General features: G+C 31.2%; 1 protein-coding gene across 1 annotated transcript; it reads left to right on the forward strand.

Annotated features, from left to right (window-relative positions):
* LOC108661199 (developmental protein SEPALLATA 1-like) lies at positions 5,285 to 7,989 on the forward strand. The gene is made up of 6 exons (XM_018117177.1): positions 5,285 to 5,406; positions 5,521 to 5,620; positions 7,164 to 7,205; positions 7,290 to 7,331; positions 7,696 to 7,832; positions 7,945 to 7,989. Exons 1-6 carry the CDS (start codon positions 5,306 to 5,308, stop codon positions 7,961 to 7,963), a joined length of 441 nt encoding a protein of 146 aa, XP_017972666.1. The 5' UTR covers positions 5,285 to 5,305; the 3' UTR covers positions 7,964 to 7,989.

Consider the following 13,936-nt stretch of genomic DNA (forward strand, 5'->3'; position numbering starts at 1 on the left):
TGTATTATTGCTTTAGATAACACAATGTTTGATTTCATTTTTATTTAAATTTATTTTTTATAATACTCCTTTTAAGTATTCTTTCATTTTTAATCAATCATAACTTTTTTTTCTTTTGCTTCTTCTTTTAAACAATTTTTTAAGAAATAAAAAAAAAAATAAAAAATCACAATATTTGTAAAAACATTTAAACTATTCAACAAAATTTAAATAATTTTTATTTTTTTTTATTTTTAATTAAGTCTTTGTATTTTTATTATGTGTCAAATAAGCTTTTTATGAGTAATGATTAATCAAAATGTCACTAATCAAAATATCACTTTTCATTTAATACCCATATGGCATCGACATGAAGATTGAAATGTCATATGATCATTTCATCATGTTACATTAATATGTCAAGTCAACGACACATGATATTTTGACTAACAACAATTAGTGAATTATTTATTAATCATAAGAGTTTATTTAACTCAAAATAACATATATATATATATATAGATTTAATTGGACGTAATTAAAAATATAATTTTTTTAAAATATTTAAAATTATCTTAAATATTATGTCATTTTAAAAAATCAACCATACCAAACACAATTAGCATCTGCGGTCATAGGTTTGTGTTGCAATAATCCCTCTTTGGCTTGGTGTCAAAAAATTGGGGTGGGCTGCCCTAAAATGATACTAGTAATAGATAAAGCCTAAGGCTCAACCCAACCTATATGTATTTAAGAAACTTGCAAATTGCAATCCAATCAACCAGAAACTGAGTTTACTTCAACCTATCAAATCAAGCGTTTTGCTTCTTTTTCTTCCATCAGTTTCGTATTAACCATAATTAGCTTAATGTTTAAATTGAGGTTAAAAGTTTGGATACTTTTTCAATTAAATGTCAAAAGTTTCAATTGTAACAATTAAATATCAAACGTTTTCAATTCCTTACAAATAAGAGCTAGGTTGACAGGTGGATGGAGCGTGTATCACACGCGACAAAAAATCGTTTAAGTTGATGACATGGCAACTAACTTGGCATGTTATCAAAACGACACTATTGTGATCTAAATCCTATGCCTAATTCTATTACATCTCTTCTCTGATCTAACTCTTTTTTCCTCAAAGATGGGCACATGCACGGTCACCAGTAAGCTAATACGAACTTATGACATCAAACATTGCGGAATGTGTTAACTCGTGTTTGAAGCATGTAAGACAAATGCCAATCACCGTTCTAATCGAGCTCATTAGAGACATGTTCCAATGTTGTTTCCATGAGTGAATGAGCAAGGTGTCAAAATTTCCATACCCCACAAGCATTGAGCTACCTCTTTATTGAACAAAAAATTCAATGAAGAACATTACTTTACCGTTAAACCTATAAATCGAGTGGATGATTTATATATGAAGTGTTAGCCATTTTCATTGTATGTTAATTTATTAATGATTAATATAAAGTGTTGCTAATGATTTGTACAAAGTGTTGATATGCCAAGATTTGTATGATTTTTGAGTGTCTATGAACTTCTCTTAAGAATATGCAAATATGTGAGAGGCCAGACCTGTTTAATGTGTTTTAAATGCAATGGTTGAAAAAGTTGTTTCATGGCATGTCAAAAAAATGATGTTATTATATGTCATTTTCTAAATATTTGTTACACGGCATGTTGGGAAATGTTATTGTTACTTTAGGTGGAAAAATGTGGTTAACATCATGTTGAAAAATGTAATATTACACGCCATGTTCTAAAATTTAGTTGTTACAGGCTATGTTGGAAATGATTGTTACACGTCATGTTGAAAATATAGTTATTACACGTTATGTTTAAAATTTAGTTGTCACATACAATATTGAAAAATGTAGTTGTTAGATATTATGTTGAAAATTTAGTTGTTGCACTCCATATTGAAAAATGTAGTTGTTACACGCCATGTTGAAGATTTAATTATTATACGTCCTATTGAAAATTTAATTTTGGGCACCATACTAAAAAATGTAGTTGTTACATGTCAAGTTGAAGATTTAGTTGTTACATGTCATTTTGAAAATTTTGTTGTTACGTACCATATTGAAAAATGTAATGTTACATGTCATGTTGAAAATTTAGTTATTGCAAGTCACGTTGAAAAGTTTTTGCATGCCATATTGAAAAATGTAGTCTTACACGCCATGTTGAAAATAGTTGTTACAAACTATGTTGGATATAATTGTTACACATCATGTTAAAAAATGTAGTTGTTACACTCTATGTTGAAAAATATAATTGTAATATGTGATATTAAAAATTTAGTTATTACACGTGATATTGAAAAATATAGTTGTTACACGTCAGATGAAAAAGTTGTTACACGCCATGTCATAATTTGAACCATTTTGACTTGATAGAAAAGACTTTCTAACAAAACTATCTTTTCGTGTTTTACACGAAAAGATGTTTCATCTCCTTTTAACCTTGAATTGCTGAAATGCTAGGGATATTACGCACCGTCTTCTACTGAGGTAGAGAATTGTCATTCCCAAAGCTAGCAAAGTGTTCGAACAAGTTCAGAGCAAAGTATTTACTCACAGCGACAAGTTCATAACTGCATGAAGAGGTAAATTGAAAAAAATAGTTGAGTGGGGTTTGTTGTTTGAACTTTTTGACTGATAAATTGTTGAATTTTTTGTTGTGTTTTTAGTGGGTTTTGTTGTTTGAATGGCATATGGGTTTTGATGTTTGACTAGACCTTTTTTACGTCAATGGGAACAGTTGTTACAGGCCATGCCCATTTCTAAACAAATTGTACCTCTTACAAGAACAAGTCCTTTCAGCCAAATTTACTACGAACTTGTCCTCACCCAACTCTATCCCATACCCAGCATCTCCATTCAATGCAATCTCGTACTTAGAAGCAAAAGTAAAATTTTACCTACGCAAGTATATGTATCGAACAGATAGTATATTAGTAAGCAGAGTATTGATCTCTAAGAGAATTGTTCTAAAAATTTACTAAGTACTAAAATTAAAACAATTTAGTTTTATTCAAACAATCAAAATTTTAATAACTAATTAAACTAAAAACTAATCAACTAAAACTAAACTAATTCACACTAATAATCAAAGAAAAAAGATCAAATTGGAGAAAGCTTAGGATTACAATATCCCTCACACTTCATGTAAATCTTACCTCTCTCTCTTAACTTAATCTAATGGGTTGAGTTGCTAACCTAGAGTCCTCAATTATTTATAATGCTCTCCTAAGTCTCTTATAAAAATATCTATCTTAACCAAAACACTATATTTCTATGTGAATTGAAATTAAAATAGATTCATTAAATTCAGACTCTAATGTTAACTATAAACGGCATATAGGTGTATTTCTATCCTATACACAAATCAATTTATTCATTCAATCAAATAAATATGATCATATGCTATTCCAATTTTAGTTTACACTAAACTTCCTTTCCCAAGTTTGTTTTAGTTCCTAGATCAATTTAATTAGTGATTAGGCAATTAAAAGCATTAAGAACAAATTGGAATAAACAATTCAATTCTATTGAAAATAAGCTAGAAAGAGATTAAAAATTTAAACTAAATGTGAGTTCAATTGCAATTCTAGAAAAATAAATTTAGCTAGACATAGCTGCAAAAGTAGATAAAAACATATAAACTTTATCCATCAAAAGTAACAAAAATAATAAAAGCTAAGAAAGAAAAAAAAATATTTGTAGCCTTGATCTTCAATGTTTAGCCTCAACTTCTAGCTTTTTAAATCTCTCTTAGGATTTCTCCTCAATGTGTATATATGTCCCTAACTTCTCATTCAACTAACTATTTATAACCTAACTTAACTTAATTCTACCTAAGCTAAACTATTTTGGCTTAAAAACTCTTAATATGAGCTTAGAATAAGTATAGAGCCCAATAGGAATTTAGTCATCTCGTAGACTGCTCTTTTCTATTTTGTTTCTTCAAATTTTCCAGCTGGACGCCACGAAACACCCCATCGAAACTGTGACGCTCCCTTTGCTTCATGTCTTCTTCTCCTTGACTACTGCACTCCATCAACTTGAACTATAATTTTCTCCATCTCCAAGACAGAAATGGGTAAAGTTATCTCATGAGTATTGTAGCTCTATCTCTTAGTTTTCCAATGATTGAAGAATCACATCATTTGAAGTTTTAGAGTAAGAGTTATGCTCAAAATAACGCAACATATATGAACAGGGTTTTAACTCCTTAAACACCTTTGCTGGGCTTTGTACTTCTTTCACTACTTCTGTGATAACAGATGGTTATGGTTTATTTGTTTGCATTTTTATAAGGCTAAAGTCAATTACGTACTCATTAAAAAAGTTTACAGAATAAAAGAAATTTGAAACAAAAGAACAGCTAATTGATAAAACTACATTAGCCTTATGTTTGCATCCCTACATGCAAATTTATCAACAAGGATTGGGTGGTCCTACGGTAAGAAATGGATAGTGGAGAATTTGTGAATGTGTAACTTAGAATAGATGTTAAATTAGAAGTCCAGTAGATTGAACTAAAAGGGTTTAATTTGTTAAAAAAAAAAAGAAAAGTAAAAGAGGTTTGGTGATAAGTTAGAATGCAATAATGAGAAACAGGAGACAGTTGCGCCAATGATGTATAAGATCTCAATGAAATATAGCCTCACGCGTGCTTGTAAGATTTTTTTATCATTTGTTAACAGGAGATGTTTTCAGTCCTTGTTGTAGGATTGAAGTAAGTCTTATCATGCATGGTTTTGGGTACTTCTACTAAAAGATTTCAGATCAGTAAGGATACATATATGTGCATCTTTCATGTAAATGTGTATGCAGTTTTCATGTAAAATGAATACGTGTCAAGTTACCAAGCATTAGTTTGGTGCACTAATTGATTGTTTCATTTCTTTATCGTTTGGTGCACTAATGTTTTCATTATCCTTGGTTTTTTTTCCCCTCTTTTTGAACTTAGCATGATGAAAACACTTGAAAAATACCAGAAGTGCAGTTATAGTACAGTGGACACCAGCCGATCAGCGAGTGAGACATAGGTAGGTTGAAAGTTATATATGGCGATTTTGACAATCAAGAATCCAAGATGCAGTAGTTTGTATTATTATTTTAGAAAAGAGATAGCAACTGAACATGATCTATTGAATTCCATCAACATGTAGTGACACGCAGCAGCAAGTCTTTTGTTGTTTGTCAATGTCAGTCATGTCTAATTTGAATTAAAAGGACACTCCACTGCCTTCTAATTTGGGATCTTCTTTGGGTTTATCTGTTAATGCCGCAACTATAATTTGGTTAGTTAGGTTATGAGTAAATTTAACAGTAACTTTTTCTGTCATAAGCAGAGCAGTTATCAGGAATATTTGAAGCTAAAAGCAAGAGTGGAGGTCCTACAGCGATCTCAGAGGTAACGTACCACAATTTATGGACTCCTAAAATGAACATCTTTTATTGAAAAACTTTTCGCTACAACATGGGCAAGTTGAATTATGCCCCTCAATTCATTCTTTGAATGCAGTAGAAACCTTCTTGGTGAAGACTTGGGTCCTTTGAACACAAAGGAGCTTGAGCAGCTCGAAAATCAACTGGAGACATCCTTGAAGCAGATAAGATCTACCAAGGTAAAGAAAAAAAAAGTTTCATCAAATGATATCGACAATGCTTTCCATTATTTCCATCTCTAGAATTCAAACTAAAGTTATCAGCTGAGATACAGATGTTAGTACCCATCAAAAGTATCTTCTAAACCTTATCATAACAAGAAACGCTTACGATGAAAATGAATAAGCAGAATCTTTTCTTATTAAAAAAGGTGCTCAAGTGTTGGATGCTTTCCTAGGTTTTGAGATGCTGATAGTATATTAAATACACACTGCCGCTGTCCCTGTCCTGTCAATAAAGTTACTTATACCTTGGATTTCCATTGTAGAAACCAAAGCACCCCAAGAAAAAATTGAAGACTTCAATCAATCAATCAAAAGATCCTTTCATTTGGGAAAGTTAATAAAAGCAAAATATAATATGGTTTTGGGATAGTTAATTCAATATCTTACAGCACAAAATGATGAAGCAGACTAGAAATAACTCTGATGATAATTTTTTGATAATGAGAATAAAGAAATGAACCTTCCTTCCCGTCACAAGTGTCCATGGTTGGCCCAGGTGGGCTCCCAGGCTTTCTTGGTATTGGGGAGTTAAAATCCAAATGCCGCCCATGGAATTAGATTTCTATATTTTGAAAATAATAAAGATATATTTTATATTAATAATTACTACTTAAAATATATTTTAATATTAGAATTGAATTAAAATACATGATTTATTTTATAAATTAATACCTTCAAAACAAGTTGGGTGGAATTTGGGTTTAAAAATCTTAGCCTCAATTTGGCACGAAGCAGGCTGGGCTTGCATGCTTTAGGCTGAACAAGTTACTTCCGGCAAAATGAAAGACAAATTGCTATACACTCCATGGTGGGGGATAGGGGAAATTACAGAAGCCCTCAAAAGATTAGGTCCAAATTGTTCTATTATGCTAAAAGTGGCCAAGGATAGGGCTGAAAGTTTTAAGTTGAGCCCAAGATTAGTTCTTGCCTAAAAGGAGCTCAGTTACCTGGTAGTCGTTATAAGCATAACTCCTTAAAAACTCCCTGTTTTGTCTGCAGACAAAAGGGAGGTAAAAATGGGGCTCAGAAGATTCACTACTAAAAGTTGTAAAGTAGACAGCTAATTTGTATCTTAATAATTTTATAGTAATGCGAAGGGAAAGTGCATTAGCAACTGTAAAAGTTGCTTGCTTATTTTATGAACTCTTCTCAACATGTTTACTTGATATAAAACATGCATTGGCAATTGGCATGCACCATTACTCGAGTTGTCATAGAGAAATTGCATGAGGACAATAATGCATATTGGCTGCAATTAAATTTGAGCCTAAAACAACTTGCTTTATGTTTTAAAGTAGTTTCCACCAAGTTCCATTGCTGGTTAGATGACAAATCTAGCTGTTCATGAATCATATCTTTCAAGGGTAAACTTTTGTTGGCCTACAGCCTAACCTAATCAGCCAAAGATGGAGGTCCTTTGCCATAGTTATTTTTGCCCACAGTTAATTGTTTTATTTTGTGGTGATATTCTTAAATTGTTCTTTTAAATGCTTTGCAGAGTCAAGCCATGCTTGATCAGCTCGGTGATCTTCAAAACAGGGTATTAATGTTTATGCTTATGTTTATTTCTATGGTTCTTTATTACATGCTTTTTTTATTGACTTTGTCCTTATTTCTGGCACAGGAACAAATGCTCGTTGAAACCAATAAATCCTTGAGAAGGAAGGTAGCACTTCTCACCATATGTTGAATTTTAATTTAAGAGTTTCAATGTGTTTCTAGAAACAAGGTCAGGAATGTATGGCCAAACAAGGTCTGATCAACATTTAAGGATAAATAAGGACCTCAGTTGTACTGAACTAATTGAAGATGTGACCTTGAATAAAGCTTGATGGCACCGTATAACGGACCTCATAAATGAAACAAACATAATGTGTTGTCATTTCAAAATTAAGTTGATTCCTGTGGAATACAATTTGACATCTCCAGGTCTTCAGAATTCATCAATGATTATCATCATCCTCCCATTTTAGTACTCTGCTTCTTTACTTTCTACTGTATTAATCCTTGTTCAAATACTGTTTCATTAGTTGGAGGAGTTAAGTGCACAACCCCCTTTTCGACTGGCATGGGAAACTGGAGGGCAAAACATCCCATACAATCGCCTCCCAGCACAATCAGAGGGATTTTTCCAGCTTCTAGGGGGCAGTTCCTCGTTGCAAATTGGGTATCTTTCTTGCAATTAACTTCGTTTGACCTGTTTCCTTGTATAATTCAACAGTATTTGCTTAGTCACCTAATGCTGTTCTGTATCATATTGCAATTTTTACTTTGTGCAGATATAATCCTGTTGTTTAGGATGAAATGAATGTTGCAGCGCAAAACCAAAATGTGTGTGGATACTTTCCAGGATGGATGCTCTGAATTAGAACTCTCACATAAGATTGATAATTTACTGGTAGAAATATCTACCTGGTTGCTGCTTTTTTTTTTTTTCTTTTTGGTTGCTTTCATCAGTTTTGATGCAACTTGTAATTATATTTATGTGAAAGACAATAAACATATTTATATGATTGTAAGTTGTAATGACATAAATGACAATATATATGTATAAACTATTATATATATATATATATGTTTGGCATGTCTTCACAAATCTTTCATAATTACTAAAGTTTCAGTTAGTTGTTTGTATTCTTTTGCTTCCCGAAATAAACAAAGTAAACAAATGTTTTGAAGAAACTAAGCAATAGTTTTGAAAAAAATTATAAATAAAACATGTATTATTGCTTTAGATAACACAATGTTTGATTTCATTTTTATTTAAATTTATTTTTTATAATACTCATTTTAAGTATTCTTTNCAATCAATTTTAATTTTTTTTTCTTTGCTTCTTTCTTTTTAAACTAAATTTTCAAGAAATAAAAAAAAATCACAATATTTGAAAAAAAATTTAAACTATTCAAAAATATTTAAATAAAATTTTATTCTTCTATTATTTTCAATTAAATCTTTATATTTTTATTATGCGTCAAATAAGCTTTTATGATTAATGGTTAATCAAAATGTCAGTAATCAAAATATCACTTTTCATTTTATACGCATGTGGCATCAACATGAAGATTGAAATGTCATATGATCATTTCATCATGTTACATCAACATGCCACGTCAACATCACGTGACATTTTGACTAACAACAATAAGTGAACTATTAATCATAAGAGTTTATTTAACTCAAAATAACATATATATATATATATATATAGATTTAATTGGACGTAATTAAAAAAATATAATTTTTAAATTTTTTTTAAATAATTTAAAATTACCTTAAATATTATGTCATTTTAAAAAATCAACCATACTAAACACAATTAGCATCTGCAGTCCTAGGTTTGTGTTGCAATATTCCTTCTCCGGCTTGCTGTCAAAAAATTGGGGTGGGTTGCCCTAAAATGACACTAGTAATAGATAAAGCCTAAGGCTCAACCCAGTCTATATGTATTTAAGAATCTTGCAAATTGCAATCCGATCAACCAGAAACTGAGTTTACTTCAACCTATCAAATCAAGCGTTTTGCTTCGTTTTCTTCCATAAGTTTCGCATTAACCATAATTAGCTTAATGTTTAAATTGCGGTTAAAAGTTTGGATACTTTTTCAATTAAAAGTCAAAAGTTTCAATTGTAATAATTAAAGGCAAACGTTTTCAATTCCTTACAATTAAAGGCTAGGTTGACAGGTGGATGGAGCGTGTATCACACACAACAAAAAATCGCTTGAGTTCATGACATGGAAGCTAATTTGGCGTATTATCGAAATGGAACTATTGTGATTTAAATCCTATGCCTAATTTTCTCTCGATTTTACCCATTCTGTTTCATCTCTTCTCCAATCTAGCTCTTCTTTCCTCAAAGATGGGCACATGCACGATCACCGGTTAGGCGATACGAACTTATGACATCAAACATTGCAGAATGTGTTAACTTGTGTTTGAAGCATGAAAGATAAATGCCAATTACCGTTATATTCAAGTTCATTAGAGACATGTTCCAATGTTGTTTCCATGAGCGACATGAGCAAGGGGTTAAAATTTCCACGCCTTACAAGCCTTGAGCTACCTCTAGATTGAACAAAAACTTCAATGAAGTACATTACCTTATAGTTAAACCTATCGATCAAGTGGATGATTTGTGTATGAAATGTTAGCCATTTTCATTATATGTTAATTTATTAATGATTTATATAAACTGTTGCTAGTGATTTGTACAAAGTGTTGATATACCAAGATTTGTATGATTTTTGGGTGTCTATGAACTTCTCTTAAGAATATGCAAATCTGTGAGAGGCCAGACCTGTTTAATGTGTTCTTAAATGCCATGGTTGAAAAAGTTGTTCCATGGCATGTCAAAAAAATGATGTTATTATACGCCATTTTCTAAATATTTGTTACATGGCATGTTGGGAAATGTTATTGTTACTTTAGGTGGAAAAAATGTTGTTAACACCATGTTGAAAACTGTAATGTTAGATGCCATGTTCTAAAATTTAGTTGTTACAGGCCATGCTAGAAATGATTGTTATACACCATGTTGAAAATGTAGTTATTACACGTTATGTTTAAACTTTAGTTGTCACATACAATATTGAAAAATGTAGTTGTTAGACATTATGTTGAAAATTTAGTTGTTACACTCCATATTGAAAAATATAATTGTTACACACCATGTTGAAGATTTAGTTGCTATACGTCATGTTGAAAATTTAGTTGTTACACACCATATTAAAAAATGTAGTTGTTACACGCCAAGTTGAAGATTTATTTGTAACACGTCATTTTGAAAATTTAGTTGTTACACACCATATTGAAAAATGTAATGTTACATGTCATGTTGAAAATTTAGTTGTTACAAGTCACGTTGGAAAGTTGTTACATGCCATGTTGAAAAATGTAGTGTTACACACCATGTTGAAATTTAGTTTTTGTAGACTATGTTGGACATAATTGCTATACGTCATGTTGAAAAATGTAATTATTATACGCTATATTGAAAAATATAATTGTAACACGTCATATTGAAAATTTAGTTATTACATGCGATATTGAAAAATATAGTTGTTACATGCCATGATGAAAAAGTTGTTACATGACAAAAAAGACTTTATGACAAAACTACCTGTCTATATCTTACATGAGAAGATGTTTCATCTCCTTTTAATTTTTGAATTGCTAAAATGCTAAGGATATTGCTTCTTCTACTGAGAGTAGAGAATTGTCATTCCCAAAGCTAGCAAAGTGTTCGAGCAAGTTCGAAGCAAAGTATTCACTCACAGCAAAAAGTTCGTAACTGCGTGAATAGGTAAATTGACAAAATAGTTGAGTGGGGTTTGTTGTTTGAACTTTTTGACTGATAAATTGTTGAATTTTTTGTTGTGTTTTTAGTGGGTTTTGTTGTTTGAAAGGCATATGGGTTTTGATGCTTGACTAGACCTTTTTTGTGTCAATGGGAATAGTTGTTATAGGCCATGCCCATTTCTAGACAAATTGTACTTCTTACAAGAACAAGTCTTTTTAGACAAATTTACTATGAACTTGTCTTCACCCAACTGTATCCCATACCCAGCATTTCCATTGAATGCAACCTTGTATTTAGAAGCAAAAGTAAAATTCTACCCATGTAAGTATACATATCGAACAAATAGTATAATAGCAAGCAAACTATCGATCCCTCAGAGAATTGTTCTAAAAATTTACTAAGTACTAAAACTAAAACAATTTAGTTTTATTCAAACAATCAAAATTTTAATAACTAATTAAACTAAAAACTAATCAACTAAAACTAAATTAATTAACACTAATAATCAAAGCGAAAAGATCAAATTGGAGAAAGCTTAGGATTATAATATCCCTCACACTTCATGTAAATCTTACACCTTTCTCTTAACTTAATCTAATGGGTTGAATTGCTAACCTAGAGTCCTCAATTATTTATAATGCTCTTCCAAGTCTCTTATAAAAATATCTACTTAAACCAAAACACTATATTCCTATGTGAATTAAAATTAAAATAGACTCATTAAGTTTAGGCTCTAATACTAGCTACATACGGCATATAGGTATATTCTTATCCTATATACAAATTGTTGGTCCCAAATAAATGTGCTAGAAGGGGGTGAATAATACTTTTTGGCTCTTACTAAAATTGGCTCTAAATTGGGAGCAAGTTGAGGATCAATAATGACTAGTTCGATAGAAGATGAAGGAATGATTCAAGAAATAATGAAAATGAAAAATAAAACAGAACAGACAATACTCATCAATTTATAGTGGTTCGGTCAAAGACCTACATCCACTACCTTGATTGTTCAACCAGGGATTTTTCAAACAATATCACTATAAACGGTGGAATTCCCAAGCTCCTACCAAGCTTTTACAATGGTTTTTCACGAGATCAACCAAAACCAAAACTAACTTTTCTAAGCTGAGTTAGAACCTATACATTTAATCAAGCTAACCCAAGGTTGAATAAACCTTTTAGAGTGACTCGCTTACTCTAAGTATTCAAGAAGAAAAGAAATAGAAGTGTACCTATGATCACTAACCTGATCTTAATGGTATAAAGTGAAGTGCTTATCTCAAATACAAAAATTGAAGTGAAGTGCAGAAAGTATGCAGTGAATTCTTGCAATTTTTGAGCTCTTTTTGATCTTAGAAGCCTTGGATATCTTTCTTAGCCATTGGGAAGGGTTTTTATACTTGAATAACCAACTCTGATGGATGTTTGATAGTTTTTGACTATTGGGAAATAGTTTGGAGTGGTTCTAGCCATTAATTTGTCTTGTAGTGCTCAAATTCAAATCTTCAGACAAAATGCTCTTAGTTGACTAACTATGCTTCTTAGTCAATTAAGTCATCTCTGTCTCTGAACCCAGTTTCTGGCAGTGAGCTCTTAGTCGACTAACAATACTTCTTAGTCGATTAAGTCGTCTCTATCTCTAAACTTAATTTCTAGCAGTAAGGTCTTAGTCGACTAACAATGCTTCTTAGTGATTAAGTTGTCTCTATTTCTAAACCTGGCATTTTCATTCTTGAGTTTTAGTTTACAAACTTCTTTCTTTATCCAATTAAGAGGCTTTTGTTTTGTGGCTCAATTTTAGCTCCTCATTTTTATGAGATTTGATGTTTACTTTTTAGTGATCAATTTATTATTGGCATACATTTTTCATCCTACACACTCAAGTAGCATAGTTAGACATAAATGAGTGAGAATGGTTTATTATTATAAAAAACTAATGAAGCCAACAATCCCCGTTTTTTGATAATGACAAAACATTCCTTGATTACCAGCACAGTGTCTATTAGATCCTTTTTGTTCTACACAACATGAAGATTTTCTCCCCCTGAGTGTGTGCTCCCCCTTAGAGTATGCATGATTTTATTATTCATTTTAGCAAGTTTTTATCTATTTCTTAAAGAAAATGACAAGTATAGATTCAATCATTTGATAGAATATTTTTATACAACCTTACAGAATTATCATTCACTGTCATCGACATATTTTCAACAAATCATGTCCATTCCAAACATAAATGCCATTAACCATTCAGCAGAAATATCACTTATCATAAACACATAAGCAGGATCCATTTTTATTTTAGAAAAGTTTCCATTCAATTCAACAGAACAACCATAAACATAAGTTATCAGTAAGTAATCAACATCCAATTTTCAACCATCAGTACACAAAATAACATAAACAGCTCAATATATCATCTAAGTCAAATTTAGATTCCTAAATTGCCCTTAAACTATTTCTACTTTTTCCTTAAAATTCTTTTACTTTCTATCTCCCCTAAGCTTTCTATCATATTACTCCTCATTTTTGTCATCAACAAAAAACATGGTTAGTCAACTAGTTTGAGAAGAGTTAGTGTGAGACTTCGACCTTCACAGACATGTTGTCATGACCCGGAACTCCCCATCGGGCCCGTGACAACCGTCGCGAGGCCTCGACAGACATTCTTCACCCCGAATGTCGATTGAAACCTCGCAAGGCTTAGCATCAACTTTCGCATCTCCCCGGTGAGCAACAGTTATTAAATCTCGCATTTCAAAAAAATCATAAGTCATTTTTAAATAAGAACAATAAAATATTATTTTCTAGCTCACAGGGGTATTTTCGTAATTTTTCGTCAAAAATCTCAAAATTTGCTAAAAATGTAGTAGGTAAGTAGAAAATATATATTTAATGATTTAAAAACAATTAAGTATCTAAAACGTTCATTTGAAAGCAAATTGTTGACAACTAGTACTATTCAAAAATAATAAA

The sequence above is a fragment of the Theobroma cacao genome, chromosome 3, assembly GCF_000208745.1.
Source record: "Theobroma cacao cultivar B97-61/B2 chromosome 3, Criollo_cocoa_genome_V2, whole genome shotgun sequence".
NCBI lineage: Eukaryota > Viridiplantae > Streptophyta > Magnoliopsida > Malvales > Malvaceae > Theobroma > Theobroma cacao.

Coding starts and splice junctions, on each gene's coding strand:
- LOC108661199 (XM_018117177.1), top strand. CDS start 5,306: ATGAGTAAATTTAACAGTAACTTTTTCTGTCATAAGCAGAGCAGTTAT. Junction 5,407..5,520: donor GTCCTACAGCGATCTCAGAG/GTAACGTACCAC, acceptor TGAATGCAGTAG/AAACCTTCTTGGTGAAGACT. Junction 7,332..7,695: donor ATAAATCCTTGAGAAGGAAG/GTAGCACTTCTC, acceptor CTGTTTCATTAG/TTGGAGGAGTTAAGTGCACA.